Raw genomic sequence first — 14,790 nt, forward strand, 5'->3', positions numbered from 1 at the left:
TCTATCTATCTATCTATCTATCTATCTATCTATCTATCTATCTATCTATCTATCTTGTTTTTTAGAGTCGGGGTTTCTCAGTGTAGCCCTGGGTGTCCGGGAACTCACTCTGTAGACCAGACTGACCTCAAGATCAAAAAGATGTGCCTGCTCCCTAGTGCTGGTAATAAAGGCGCCACCACCACCACCTGGCTTGGTACTGGTGTCCTTTAAAGAAGAGAGGTGAGGTACTCTCAGCTATCTTATCCATTGTGCAAGGTTACAATGAAAGTACAACCACCCCAAAATACAAGTGTATGTTTAATAGACCTCCTGGAAACTTGCATTGGATTTTTCAAGCCCCTAGTTTTGTAAGAAAACAGTTTGTTGTTTAAACAATCCATTCTATGGCAATTTATTATAGCTACCTAAACTGAGACTGAATTCAAATGAATAAAATGCCTAGAAATAAATTTACTCAATCTGTTAAAAGATGCATATGATAAAAGTTATAAAATGTGCTAAAATTAACACATGAGACATAAATAAGTGGGAAGACACCTCATGCTCATGGACAGATAACCTTAATGTTATTAAGATAGCAACATTACTTGATCTCTCTGAAGAGTCTAGGGTTACTATACAAATGCAGTGGTTCTTTTTTTCTAAATAGAAAAGAATCATTGATTGTTGACAAGGGTACTTGAGGTTCCAAAACAGTCTTTAAAATGACACACAATGTTGAATAGTTAATTCTCCCAACTTTAAAATTTTACCGAACTATAATGGTCAAAATACTGTTGTGTTTTGTTGCAAATGTAGACCCAATAAACCAGCAGAATATTGAATACAGAAATAAAGTCATGCCTCTAGACCCAACTGGATCTTTACAAATGTGCCAGTCCCATGCAATCCTCTCCAACCAATGATGCTAGAAAAACTAAATATTCTACACATTATGGGTGACGTTGTGCCAAGGTCCACACCGGACATAAAATTGACGAAAATGCTCCAATGGCATAAGTGCAGATACAAGTGTCCTCAAAATAAAAACATGATCATTAAGAGAAAGCAAAGGTGTCAGTTGTGCTGCTGAGTTTGTTGGCACATCAGCAACAGTACCCAAAGCATGAGAAAGAAAGGAGAATCAATAAAGAAATTTGACTTCATCAAACCAAATACTGCTGACCAGCTTGGTAACACAATGGCTGTAACCCAGCATTGAGGAGCTGGCTGGAACTTTGTGAGCAGTCACTGTCTCAACAAACTGCAGATTATCCTCAAAGTAAGGGAAATATTTGCACAACAAGCATTTTCGTAAGGGTTTGTCATCTATAATACAGTTTCATATCTCAACAGCAAAAAGAAAAATAATTCAGTTAGGAAGTATAAAGTAGTCAAGGATTTGAATAGACATTTTCCCAAAGAAGTCACCCCAAAATTCAGTGAAATTTGGAGTGATGCTTAAGGTCAGAACCCAAAAGGGGAGTGTGAATCAGCACCATGAGGCTATTTGCTCTGGAGAGGAAAGCAGCATCAATATGTAAGCACGCTTGGGTTGGCGCTTCTGTCCTTTCATTGGCCCCTTCTGCATTTAAAGTACATCCTTGCGGTTGTCAGGCAAAACCTCTAGACTGTGCTCACAGGCAACCCAAAAGTTAAGAATGTCAACGGGTAATTCTCCCACTCTGTGCCTGATACTTGTACCAATGCATTTAAAAAAAAAAATGCTTTGACTAATGACTTTCTTTTGTTCTGTAGCTATAAAAATGTCATAGAGCTTTTGACACTGGAACATTTCCCAGGGCAACCTGCATCTGTGTTCCTGGTCCATCATCACTCATACTTGGAATAAGAATGCAAATCATCCTTCTCTTTGTTTGTGCTCTTGAGAACTTAAGAGACTTCACCTAAGACTCCAGATGATATACTAAGTAGTAAGATAAAAAAAAAAAAATGTTATCTGTTTGGGAAAGACTTGCTGCCCATTGCAAAGGGCAGTGGTTCACGGCATGCAAACTCCCTTCACATGTAAGTCTCTCTCTCCTGTAAGCCTACCAGACTCCTCACTATAGAACCATTGCATGGCACAGTTCTCATGTGTATGTTCCAGTGCTCGGCTGGCTATACAAAACCAGCCTATGTAGGCAAAAGGCCATGGAGTTCTGGCAGCAGCCCAGGCCCACACACCTGCACCCATGGCACAAAAGCAAAGAGGATGCAGTGTTTTATGTGGATTGAGGCTGATTTTTTTCCCCCTTTTGACAAATGTGTAGAGCAAATCTTTACTAAGCTTTGTTTTAAATGTTATCTTCAGTTCTTCAGCTGTTCTTCTGGCTTGAGTTCTCTTCTTAGAAAATCAGTTGATGATTTCTGAGTATTGCAAACATCGTTTTTGGAAACAAAAAGCTAAGCTATAAACAATCATAGCTTTTCAGATCATCTGGAATTTGTTTATCATTTAACACCATTAAAATAATGTACAAACGTATAAATGCAAAGACTCAACTGCAAAGGTCAACCTGTACTCATTATCTGTCCTAACCTGTTTCCCCATTCCTGCTCATCACGTGTGGTCTCAAACTCCAGCTGCGGTGAAAGACTCAGAAATCCTCGTGCACTAGCTGCCTCTATTTCCCTTACTTCCCAGCTGCCCTTTTATGGTCTTTACTTGCTAACTTATGGGGTTGCTTCTTTTCTCTTTTCTCCCCACTAGTGGTCAAACTCCATCAAAGTAAAACCCACATACATTTTCTTCAATACAGACACTAACATCTCAGTCACTCAGCCACTGTATATTCTTAATTAGTGCGTGTAAGATGAATAATAAATCAACAAATGAGTAGACAGTGTGGTACATGTACATAGTGGGGTCTTATCCAGATGTAAGACGAATGAAATTATTCGTGGATGGAACTGGAGGTCCCTGTCTTGCGTGAAACACAGACCCAGGAAGAGAAATACAGTATGATTCTGATGTGTGTGTGTGTGTGTGTGTGTGTGTGTGTGTGTGTGTGTACATGTGTGTAGGAAGCATGTGTGTACAGGCACGTGTGCATGGGTGTGTACATGCCTGTTCACATGTATGTGTATGTGCATGCATGTAGAATGTACCAGACTATGAATAAGGAGGAGGTCTATAGGAAGTGAGAGAAAACGTGCAGGGACACCTGTGGTAAGAAAGCTGAAGGGAGGAGGCAGATATTTAGGCAGGATAAGGAGGGCAGCAGGAGACACATGTATGAAAAAGTTGCCGTGAACCTCATTTCTTTGTGCTCTAGTGAAAGTTAACTGAAGATCAACTATGCAGCCTGGAGGGATCATTCCTTTCTAGAACATTTTTGTATTGTCAAAACTGCAATGAATCACCAAATATTTACTTTTCAGTGTGCTGCTGTTTATGAGAGTAGCGTGGCAACTCGAATCCAGAAAAAACTGGATTAAATAGGGAGAGAAAAGGTTTTTCTGGAGTAGGGCATTGGATTTAGCAGTGCGGTGAAGAGCTGCATGAGTTCTCCAACATACTGGAAGGAGCAGCTAGCTGCTTCCCAGAGGCTTATCAACAGAGCCCTGTGTCACCGACCTTCCCCTGGCTCAAAATTGTGGGTGGCGTTATTTGGGAAACGGGGTGAAAAGTGTATTCTTGTGTCTGGCTCATATTAGAGAAAATACTTTTCTCTTTCTGAAGTTAAAACTAGCAGATCTTCAAGACAGCAGAAATCAGCTTGAAAGCGTTCCACTCTAAAGGCTGAGTAATCCATCATAAGTACCCACAGGACATTAAAAACTGGTCAATTACACCTCTAGGACATGGCAGCCTTGTTTCCATCCCATTAGAGTTCTGCAGCCAAGGATCACGGGCAGATGCATGCGGATAGCTGTCTGTCCCATCAGAAGCCAGCACTTCCCCGAAAAAAAAAAAAATCAAAACTCAGTTTGTTCTGCTTATTTAAGATCCAATATTTGTGTCCCCGAGCCCATGTTTTAACTGTGTCCCCGTCATGTAGAAAAGGTCCGTGTGAGTGTGATAAGGAGTCTGGACGGCAGCTTCTGGGTGCTGCAGTTCAGACTCCGCCTGAGACCTGAAACTTACAGCATAAGCCACACCAGACTGAGGCTCAAGTGGACACAGAGCAGGGCTGGTCATTACCTTTCCGAATAGTCGGCGTGTCACTGTCTGCAATCAGCTGCAGACAGTCCTGAGTGACTGCAAAGCAAAAGACACAATGTTTTAGTTATCGGCAGAAGCAATGGGGCCCTGAAGAAGACAGAGGACACAGATAACCCTGTTTCCCCAGAAGCACTAACACTTCCCACTGCTGGCACGATGGTGTCCTTAAGGCATCTTTGTGAAATTGGCCCCTTACTGGAATCTAAACACCCAGAGTTCTTGACACCCAAGGAGAGGCTCCTATGTTTTGGGGATACAGTGAGAAGCCATTCAGTACCATTCAGTCTCAGTTCCTTTGAAATATTTCTAAAGCAAATTTATTCTCTTTTTTGCTTGTTTTTCTTCTCTGCATCTCTGTGTTCTCTATTTCTTTTTTTTTTCCTTTTTACAATTTATTCATTCTATATCCCGATAGAATATATAGCCCCCTCCCTCAACTCCTCCCAGTCCCACCCCCCTCCTTCTTTCTCCCTATCCCCTTCCCCTAGTCCACTGAAAGGAGGAGTTCTCCTCTGCCATCTGCCCATAGCTTATCAAGTCTCATCAGGGCTTCCAGGATCCTCTTCCTCTGTGGCCTGGCAAGAATGCATCACCAGGGGGAAATAATCAAAAGCAGTCAACTGAGTTCATGACATAGGCAGGCCCCCGCCTCCTTACTCCAAGACTCACACAGAGACTGAGCTGCCCATGGACTACATCTGAGCAGGGGGTCTAGGTCCTCTCCATGCATGGTCCTTGGCTGGTGCATCGGTTTCTGCAGGACTCCATGGGGTCAGATATTTTAGCTTTGTTGGTCTCCTTGTGGGGCTCCTGTCCCCTCTGTGACCTTCTATCCTCCTACTTCTTCCATAAGACTCCCTGTGCTCTACCCAAAGCTTGACTGTAAGTCTCAGCATCTGCTTTGATCCCCTGTTGACAACTCCTAAATTTAAATATATTTTGATCATATTCTCCTCCTTCCCTAAGTCCTTCCAGTTCCTCTCCACACTCCCTACCCATTAAACTTTAATTTCTTTCTCAAAAAAAAGAACCAACAAACACAAACCCAACACAACAACAAAACCCTTCAAAACCAAGAAAACAAAATGAAATACCACCCAGAGACAACAACATAAACAAACAAACAAATACAAGCAAACAAAACCTCCATCAAGCTGTAACCGAATAAAAGAACACACACACAAACCTCTGGAGACCATTATATATTGGTCAACTCCTCCTGACCTTGAAGCTTGCCCTGAAGTGGGTGACGTACCCAGTGTCACTCGACTGAAGGAAACTGGCCTTCCCTCTCCCAGCAGGTGTGAATGACAGTTCAGTTGTTAACCTTTACCCTAGTGGCTAGGTTTTCATTTCATTCATTCATTTTTTTAAAGATAACAAAACAAAATATAATAATATGAAACAAAAACTATGACATTGAAGTTCAACAGGATTAACCAACAGAAGGAAAAGAGACCAAGAGAGGGCACAAGAATCAGACTCACTTGTTCGCACACTCAGGAATCCCATGAAAACACTAAACTGGAAGCCACAGCATGTACACTGAGAGGCTGGTGCAGAATGGGCAGGTCCTGGCTTTTATATCTACCTCATACTTAAAGAGTTAAGTTTATGAGACTTTTCTAAAATGATTTTTATTTTAAAAATCTAACGTTAAATAGTGACTTGCCACAAAAATTATGATTTTTGTCATATCTGAAAATGAAAATAACTGCCAGAATTTGGTGCCAGGCAGAAGCAGTGAATACCATCCTAAGGCTTGTTGTGCCCTTGACATGGACAAGAGCTCTAAGAATTAGGTGCTGGGAGGCTAGCTTTAGAGAGTGAAGACTGCTTTCTCAGACCTCAGGGAGACCAGGAATGGGACCAGAGTTTAGATTTTATTTCACTCTAGAGCCAACGCCAAGTTTTTTTGCCAGTGTATCTTGCATGGAAAAGGGGGGAACAACTTTAGAAATATGATGTAAAGTTTCTTGAGGCTACACAGTCAGCGAGACCCCTGGAATCATCAGGCCAATCCGCACATATGCATGGAGTAGAGAACAGTTGTCCAAAAGGAAAATGGCCCACAACAAAGGCACAGGCTTTCCGCTGGTGCGTAAGGAGAGCCACGGGGAGCAGTAAATGCCTGTGCAAATGCAGATCATAAATCCAGGCGCTCGGGAGGCAGAGGCGGAGTGATCTCTATTCACGGGCAGGCTGGTCTGTACGGTGAATTCCAGGCCAGCCGGCGCTGCCTAGCGAGACTGCCCCCTCGCAAACACTGCTAATAAAGCTTAGCGTACACTCCCTGTACAGTGCTCCTGTCCATAAAGTGGTTTTTCTTCAGTACATGACGTACTCTGACCACAATCGCTCCTCATTGCCCTCTCTTACCCCTCCTATGAGTACATCTCCTCTTTCCAATTAATTCCCAATTCATACCCTTCTGCTTATGTATGTGTGTGTGTGTGTGTGTGTGTGCGCACACATGTGCATGCCTGTGTGTGTGTTTACACTGTAGGTTCCCTATATAAGAGAAAATATTACATTCATCTTGGCTGGGACGTCTGGCTTATTTTTCTCAGTATGATAATCTCCATTTCTGTCAATTTTCCTGCACGTGACATACTTTTGCTCTTTGTGGCTGAATAAAACTCCACTGTATATGTCTGCTTTTAAGGAAGGTTTCATACAGAGTTACTCTGTATATGAAGTCTTTAGTCCAATGAAACAGTACTTGATGCATATCTTCCTGATGAACACACCGTCATGCTAAGAACTGATCATGGTATGGAATGCTTGCTATGTCTCAGTGTTCAACTGAAAATGTTCTTACATTCAAACCTTGAAATAACAAAGTAACAATGTACCCGTGTTGGGCTGTTAAACACAAATTGTTAAAGAGAAGTCATAGAAGAGAGAACATTCAGAAATCCTCCCTTGGCATTTAAAGGTGGAAACATAACATTAAAAACTACAATTTCTTTAGAACAGCGAAGTTTTCTAACTTCTTTTTTAAATTCATTTATCTTTATTAATTACAGCATATTCACTTTGTATCCCAGCTGTAGCCCCCTCCCTCGTCTCCTCCCTCTTCTCCTCCAAAGCCCCTCTCCAAGTCCAATGATAGGGGAGGTCCTCCTCCCCTTCCATTCAACCCTAGCCTATCAGGTCTCATTAGGACCAGCTGCATTGTCCTCCTCTGTAGCCTGGTAACTTCTTTTTATGGTACTTGGGCCTCTCTGATTGCAGCAGAGAAAACAAAGCTTCTGGAAGGCACAGAGGCTGAGAGAGTAGCATCCTCACACTTGAACTGCTGCAGAGAACTGTTTGTTCTCCTCTTTGTTCCATCTTGGGCCTGTGCCGGGAGAGGAGGATTTACCAGGTTGGCCACAGTGGCACAGCTCTTCACTGAAAACCCAGAGAAGCCTGACAGCAGGCTGAGCAACTGTGAATAAGAACAGCTCGCAAGAAGGAAAGAACACAATGTCTACAGCCCTTGCTCCCAACTGCAGAGGATCCAGGGAAGTCATGAAAACTTCGCTTTCCCAGAAATCGTTCTTAGGTAGTTGCTGTTTCTGAGGTGCCACAGCTGGTCCTGTGGGCAGCACTGTGCCAAGTGAGCGTGCACAGCTCTCGTCTTTGCCCCGCACTGGAAATGGCAGGATGTTAAACAAAGACAGAGGTAAATTGCCAAATTCTATCTTTCCCTTGTTTGTGCATGCGAGGGTGTGTGTGTGTCTGTCTGACAATTAAGTGAAGTAATGCCAGTAAAATCTTAGTACCTAAACCCTATAGCACAACCACACACTAACACTGTCAGTAGTATTAGCGCTGTTGACCTTAGCAGAAGCCAGGCTCATGCCTGGGAACACGATAGAACACCAGTAGAGCATTTCATACTAACTGATGCTAATAAAGGCAAGATGCTTGAACTTCCTGTTGCAACTACTCTTCTCTGACTGTTTCATTAGGTCCGCTGGGAGACTTCCACAGCCCTAATATCTGTGTCCTACCAAGCCCTAATATCTGTGTATCTATTGAAACCTACCACCAACCTGGCAGGTAATATCATAACTTAATTCAGCTTGAAATAAAACTTGGCTCTAGCCTACACATTGGGGAAAAAAGGTTTTGACATGTATCATGAGAAGTCTATGAAAAAATACCTACTGAAGAGAAAATTTGTTTCAAGAAGTGTTACTCAGAGGAGGAAATGGGTCACCAAGCTGGTTATTCAGTACCAGAACCTCAGGTACCCAAGTGATCTGCTTCAATGGCACATGCTTCAGGAGTCTTTGGGCTTTTTTTTTTTTTTTTTAATTTGAAATCATTAAATGTTTTTCAGTTCTTTATTATAAGAGTCATTCAATACAGATCTTACTGTGGTGGAAGTTTTGGTTTCTTTAAAAACTCAGTTATGTTATATATGTTTCTGTTTTAATCCCAAGTATGGGATATGGGACTGCCTTAGTTTATCCACAGGTGATAATTGTCTCATGCTGGGCTTGGTCTTTGCCAGCTGCAGATAGTCGAATTCTGAGGACTCTGAGAAGGTATAAATATGAGAGCTGTGGGGGGTAGGGGAGAGAATGAATGAGGGCTTTAAGGAGACAGACAGAGGAGAAAGAAGGCTGCTTGTTCATCCTCTGCATTTGCCCTTTGCTGAGATTGGTATCTTCCCAAAGAACCCATGACGCTAACCAGACAGAACTAAGTCTAAAGAGGTCTACATCCCTTTTCCCTTCTAATCTTTTTTCTCTCGTAAAGTTGAGGGTTGGAAGGGAGGTAGGGGCTTAAGGAACCTCAAATAAAATAAAGTTTAAAAAACAGCACCTACTCTTATTTTATAGTACCTGTAGTTGTTCAACAAAAGAGTTGCTGCACAATGAACCAAACTCAGACCACTGTTGTATTTCCCAATAGTGTAGCTACTTAGCCACACCACTTTAGAGATGCATAGTCTGATGAAGAAATAGATATTGATACCCACTATGAAATTCACTGAGAGTGTTCAGTATTTCATGGGTTTAAGAAACACCTTTCTCTCTCCCACCACTGAAATGGTACAAAGTGCTTAACATAGTTTCCTTCTCGGCTAAGTTGGCAGTAGCACTCATCAAAGACTTTCTGAGCCACAAGAAGACATTTCCAAAAATATACTTCCGGAAATCATGACATGATGATAATTAAAATCATGATAACTAATCTGAAAATGGTCTCATTTTAGATCTCAAGAATATTTATTCATAAAAAACTACATAATGTGTTTAAAAGGCAAAGATTGCTTTAGTGAAGTAAGTACTTTACAAAACAAAATTCCAAAAGGATGAAGACAGCTGCCTTCACTCTGTACTGATGGAAAGGAAAGCCAACACTATTCACAGTGTTGGTTGGGATGCTTAAACATTACCCATATGGAAAGCTGGTCTCCCCATTTAAAAGCTATAATTTGCAATATAACATCCATATACTTTGCAACCATGAAATTTTTGAAAGACCTGATTTGAAACAGGAAGAAAGCCATTAATGTGAACTGCTGCTATCTGTATCAGAATCCAAGGCCTTCGAGCTGCATCTGGTTGACCGTATACTTCAGCAAAGCTAAGCCTGATACAAACAGAGCCAGTGATGTAATTGTGGATGCTTATGACTGGTTCCCAGGAAAAGAATGTCACACACAGAGCTCTTCTCCTGCAACACAAACTTCTCACAGTGTGTCCTGACAATTACTTTGGCAATCATGTCAAGGACAGAGGAAAGCCAGGCTTGAAAAGACATTGCAACAGATGAGCACCCCCATAACTCCATGTTCACAAGATGGAGGGGTGTGTCACCATGCTGATACACACAGCACAGCTCAGAAAATCTTTTCTGCTTCCTGCTTCTGTCTCGTTCCCATAGCCTGGGATATGGGGTATGTTTTTCCAAATCTAGACAGTCCTCAAACCCAACTGAACTGTTCTTGTCCATGGCTGGGACAAGAATACAAGTTACAGAAGCAGTCTATTCCTGCCAGTGAAGTGAAGGTATATATTGGAAAATAACTGCTGGTTCCCCAAGTCACTAACTCGCCCTGTTACTGTTACTGCCAAGGAGACAGGCCTCACACGGCAGAGTCAGGGCACACAGTCGATCGTGCAGATCGAGCACACAGCGTCCGTACCTGAAGAGGCTGGACCCTACCGGACTGCAGGTCTGTCACTTACCTGACATATATTTGTGGTGTTATCAAAATCAGATCATGTGGAAATTTACAGGCACTCTGTAGTAAACGTAAGGAACTCACTCATTTGGTAATTTGTTATTTTATATATTACGTATACTGTATATATAAATTGCTAATTTGCTATTTTAAATGTTGTGCTAACTTTGTTGAGTTCCTCCAAGTGCCCTCGGCTTCCCTTGACTCGTCTACAATGTGTTATTGCACCTGGGAATATTCACAAAGAAGCCTAGTGCTGTGCAGAAGTCTGCATGCTCATGGATATTCTACAGCTATTCCTAATAGCTACACCTACATGTCCATCTAAAAATGAGCACTAAAAATGTGACACACATATACGTCTATACAATGGAGTTTTATTCAGGCATGAAATAAATTATGCCATTTTCAGAAAAATGGATGGACTGTAGATCACTAAGTGAAATATGACAGGGTAAGGAAGATGAGTGTGCATATTTGTTCATGTATGTGAAATCTATGTATACATATGTATTTATGTATGCAGCATGATATATGCAGCACACATACGACATTTTAAGTCACAAAGGCACATAAAACACAAAAGTAAAGGAGGGATTATCTGAAAAGAGGGAAGAGCCCACACGGCATTGTGACAAAACTGCCCCTGGGGAGCTACAGCACATCAGCCTTCTCACCCCGGATAACGAACCCACAACAGACCAAATTACGGACACCATCAAAGGACAACTTGGTAAGCCATGAACTTTTTATTGTTTTAATTGGGGTTACTTATAGGAGCAGAAATGATTCACCAATGCCTACTCCGGGATGGAGGACAGCTCACAAAGCTGGGAATCTGGAGCTCACTGCACAGCCTGCAGGAGCTCCACAGGTGGGAGAGTGTCCTTTCCAGCTGCCTCAGTTGGCCTAAACCTCTTCCAGGCAGCCTGGCTGGTTTCTGCTTCTTCCAGGCAGCTGGTCTGGTCTCAGGGTCTTCTTTGCAGCTCAGAGTTCTTCAGTCTGAGAAGGACCACCGGCTTTTATTGCTTACTCTAGCAGGGAGGAGCCTACTGAAGTTGGTCAGTTTTAGGGACTTCCTGGAGCTCTTTTGAACGTATACCTTCCTGTTTAGGCAGCTTCATCCAGGGTGGAATGTTCCAGTCTCAGAGTAAACAGTTGCAGTTACACAGGAAGGGTGTGAAGGGGAGTTGGTACATATAGGATCCAAGTGCATGATGTCAGGTATGAAACTGTTACAGTGAATCCTGTCACTTAATCTAGTTAATATGCATTTAGTCTTAATTTCAAATAAAAACCAGGGTTTTACCTAATGAAAAGGTTTGTTGCAGGGTAAAGGACAGCATACCAGAGTTTCACAGGAAACATACTCTGCTATGACACACACTCTGATCGATGCAGAAGAGGAGAGGGCTTGTTTGCCTACAATTCAATGTTACATGCCATTATTTGGAGAAAACTGGTAGGGACTCAAGCAGCTACTACACCACATCCGCAGTCAGGAGCAGAGAGAGAGCACACCCCTCCTCGCTTGCTCGCTGTGGTCGCTGTGGTCGGCGGGCTTTCCTCATTCTCCCATACCTCACTCGGCGCCTCCCACGGGGGGATGATGCCGCTCAGGACGGTCTGGGTCTCCTACATGATTTATCTGCCAGGAAGAGTCTCTTCTTAGATGATTCCGGTCACGTCAATTTTACTTAAAAGTAACCTATATGTCAGCCATCTGGAATTATTAATAAAACCACATCTCACTTGAAATTATGAAATAATTTTGAAAATAATTATTCATGCCTGAAAAGCACAAAAGGTAAAACCAGGAAGTGTTGATTGAAGAAGAGCTAGAAAGATGTCCCCAGCATCCTGCGCCGTTCTGATACTCAGAAAACGGTCTTATGTGCTTTTTCAACATGACCATTTTCCAGTATTATAACAAATTACATGTGTCACTCATTTGTTTTCTGTGTGTGTCTCCCGGTAATAGATGGCTCTAGAGAACAGACTCGCTGCTGCATTTGGCTGCATTGACTGGCTTGGCTTCCTGGCTCTCATTTCCCAAAACTTCAGCCTCAACCAGGACAGGGTTCAGAAATTTGGTTATCAGATCAGTATTTTCAATTTTAAAGACATTTTTGGAAACTGAACAGATGCCAGCTCTTGCAACACACATGAACAGGGCAGGGCAGAAGAGCCTGACCACTGAAGGAAAGAAGAAGAAGAAGAAGAAGAAGGAAAAAAAAAAAAAAAACATTCAGAGAAGTCTGGGTCAAAGATCACCTAGCAGCAGCCAGCTGTTCTAGGAAGGGGCCACCCACGCCTGGTAGGAGGCTCAAGTTCACCTAAGTGGTGGAGTTCTACACTGCATTCTTTCACAGACATGGTGCAGCCTGCCCGGCAGGCCATGCCGGAAGGGCTAGGTCAACACTAGACATTTCCAACTTGGCAGACATCACAGCTTTCCTTCCCTTGGACTGGATTATGGAGATCCAGAAAGGCCACTCAAAAATAGTATTGACATTTTTTACTTATCCAAAAAAATCCTCATGTTCCAATATTCGGTTGTTAGGTTTGTGTGTGCCACCCTCTAATTGCTAACATTTAAGGTTGTTAAATGTAGTGCAGCACCTGGGTGGAATACGAACACCCACGTTTCATCTCGTGTTGAGTTCCTAGGTGAGCGTTCTCGGGTCTCTCTTCTTGTTGCCTGGTGCCACATAGTTAGGGGTGGCTACATAGAGGTATTCCCCCGGCCCTGAGCTATCTTTGCAGCCCTCTAGAGTTCAAAGCCAATTCCAAACTGAGAAGCCTGTGCAAAAAATGGCTAAAAACAAAGGAGATTGACCCAAGTTGTCTAATAATTATTTGGCAATAAAATTCAGACGATGCAAATTTGTAAATCTTGAACCACCATGGTCCTTGTTCTCCAGTGACCTTTGGGCCCCTGTGGCTCTTTCACCTTCCTTTAAGTCCCAGAACTGTTCCTGTTTCCACCCCCATCTTATTACTACAGCTGTGGAAGCAGCTCTGAGAAATGTTATCCACAGAGTAATAAATACAAGAACTTTAAAAAAAGACTTTTGTCTTTCTAGAACCTATAGCAGATACTTCTACATTTCCTGTTTATTAACAAGTGGCGAATGCTGGGTATTGCAGCTGGGGCACTGTGCCTGGGAGGCAAAGGCTGAACCTCTGAGTTGCCTCCTAGGCCCTCTTTTAACTTTGGCTTGAGGCAGGGTTCACTGAGCTGCTTCTGGCTGGGCTTGAACTCTCTCTGTAGCCTCAGCCTGGAATTTGTGGTCCTCCTTCCTGAGCTCCAGAGCAGCTGGAAGGACATGCTAGTTTTGTTTGGCACTAAGCTGTTTGAAGTAAGTCACCTTCTTAGGCTCTAAAGATGCTCTTATTTGGATTGTGGGATGAATAAAATCATAGCTGGTGAGGGCTCAAAGCACAGGTCAATGTGATGCCATTTTTTAGGAAACTGGATTATGTAATATTTTCAATTGTATTGCTATTTTTTAAATTAGGAATCTTTCCAAACACATTTAAAGGATTAAAAGTGAATTGTTGGCTATGATAAGCTATTTGGCAATTTTTTAATCTTGGATTTCCCCACATTTCTGTTTATTATACGGTAATAGAGATGACCTTATAAAATACATTAAGCTTAATAAAATGTAATTTGAATTCAAAATAACTTTTAAAAATTATGCTAAAATACTAAGTTCTAAAAGTAAGTAAAAGTGATACTTGTCCACAGATGACTCGAAGTTTTGGCAAGTGGCCTGAACGTCCACCCTTCCTTTCCACTGCTGTCAGGACATGAGATAGGATGTAGATGCCTGCCACAGCTCAGAAACACCCACAAGCAGCTGCCAAGTAAGAGCCTTGGTGAGGACCTTAACAGTCAAAGGAGCACCCCAAGGTTATTAAGTGCACAGAACACAAATCAGAATAACTAGATGTGTAACAAAAATTTATAAAAATGCGTAAAACTTTCTCAATTAAGAAAACTATTAAACACCAACAGAAAATTCTTGTGTGTTTGTAGATAATCATTCTAGTAACTGATAACAAAATAAAATTTCCTAATTCAAAAAGATGGTATATAAAACAAGAGTCAATACTTTAACTGGCCAGGAATAGGAGACATTTCATTTCCTTCAGTCTCATATCTGCAACCTTCCCATCTTGGGTTTATGAGTATTAGGAAAATATATGTGAACAAAAAATAAAATGCATATAACACACATTCACAGTACATCATTCTCTAAATTGTATCAGTTATCAACTAATTGCCCTCTCACAATTGCATCAGCCTGGATGCATAACATCACAAATCTATAAAATATGTAAGAGGGAGAATTTTTAAAAATAGGTCATTGCACTATGTTTAACCTTAGAATACCTCCTTCCTTCCTTCCTTCCTTCCTTCCTTCCTTCCTTCCTTCCTTCC

At 42.0% G+C, this 14,790-nt stretch overlaps 1 protein-coding gene across 1 annotated transcript in view; it reads right to left on the reverse strand.

The window, feature by feature from the left end:
- The window catches only part of Tnfsf13b (TNF superfamily member 13b), a 30,506-nt gene that overhangs the window by 12,922 nt on the left and 2,794 nt on the right, over positions 1-14,790 (reverse strand). The window contains exon 3 of the mRNA XM_055608468.1: positions 4,130-4,186. Coding sequence (XP_055464443.1) covers positions 4,130-4,186 — 57 coding nt within the window. The remainder of the gene's footprint in view (positions 1-4,129; positions 4,187-14,790) is intronic.

The sequence above is a fragment of the Psammomys obesus genome, unplaced genomic scaffold (assembly GCF_907164565.1).
Source record: "Psammomys obesus unplaced genomic scaffold, mPsaObe1.curated_primary_1811, whole genome shotgun sequence".
Lineage (NCBI taxonomy): Eukaryota > Metazoa > Chordata > Mammalia > Rodentia > Muridae > Psammomys > Psammomys obesus.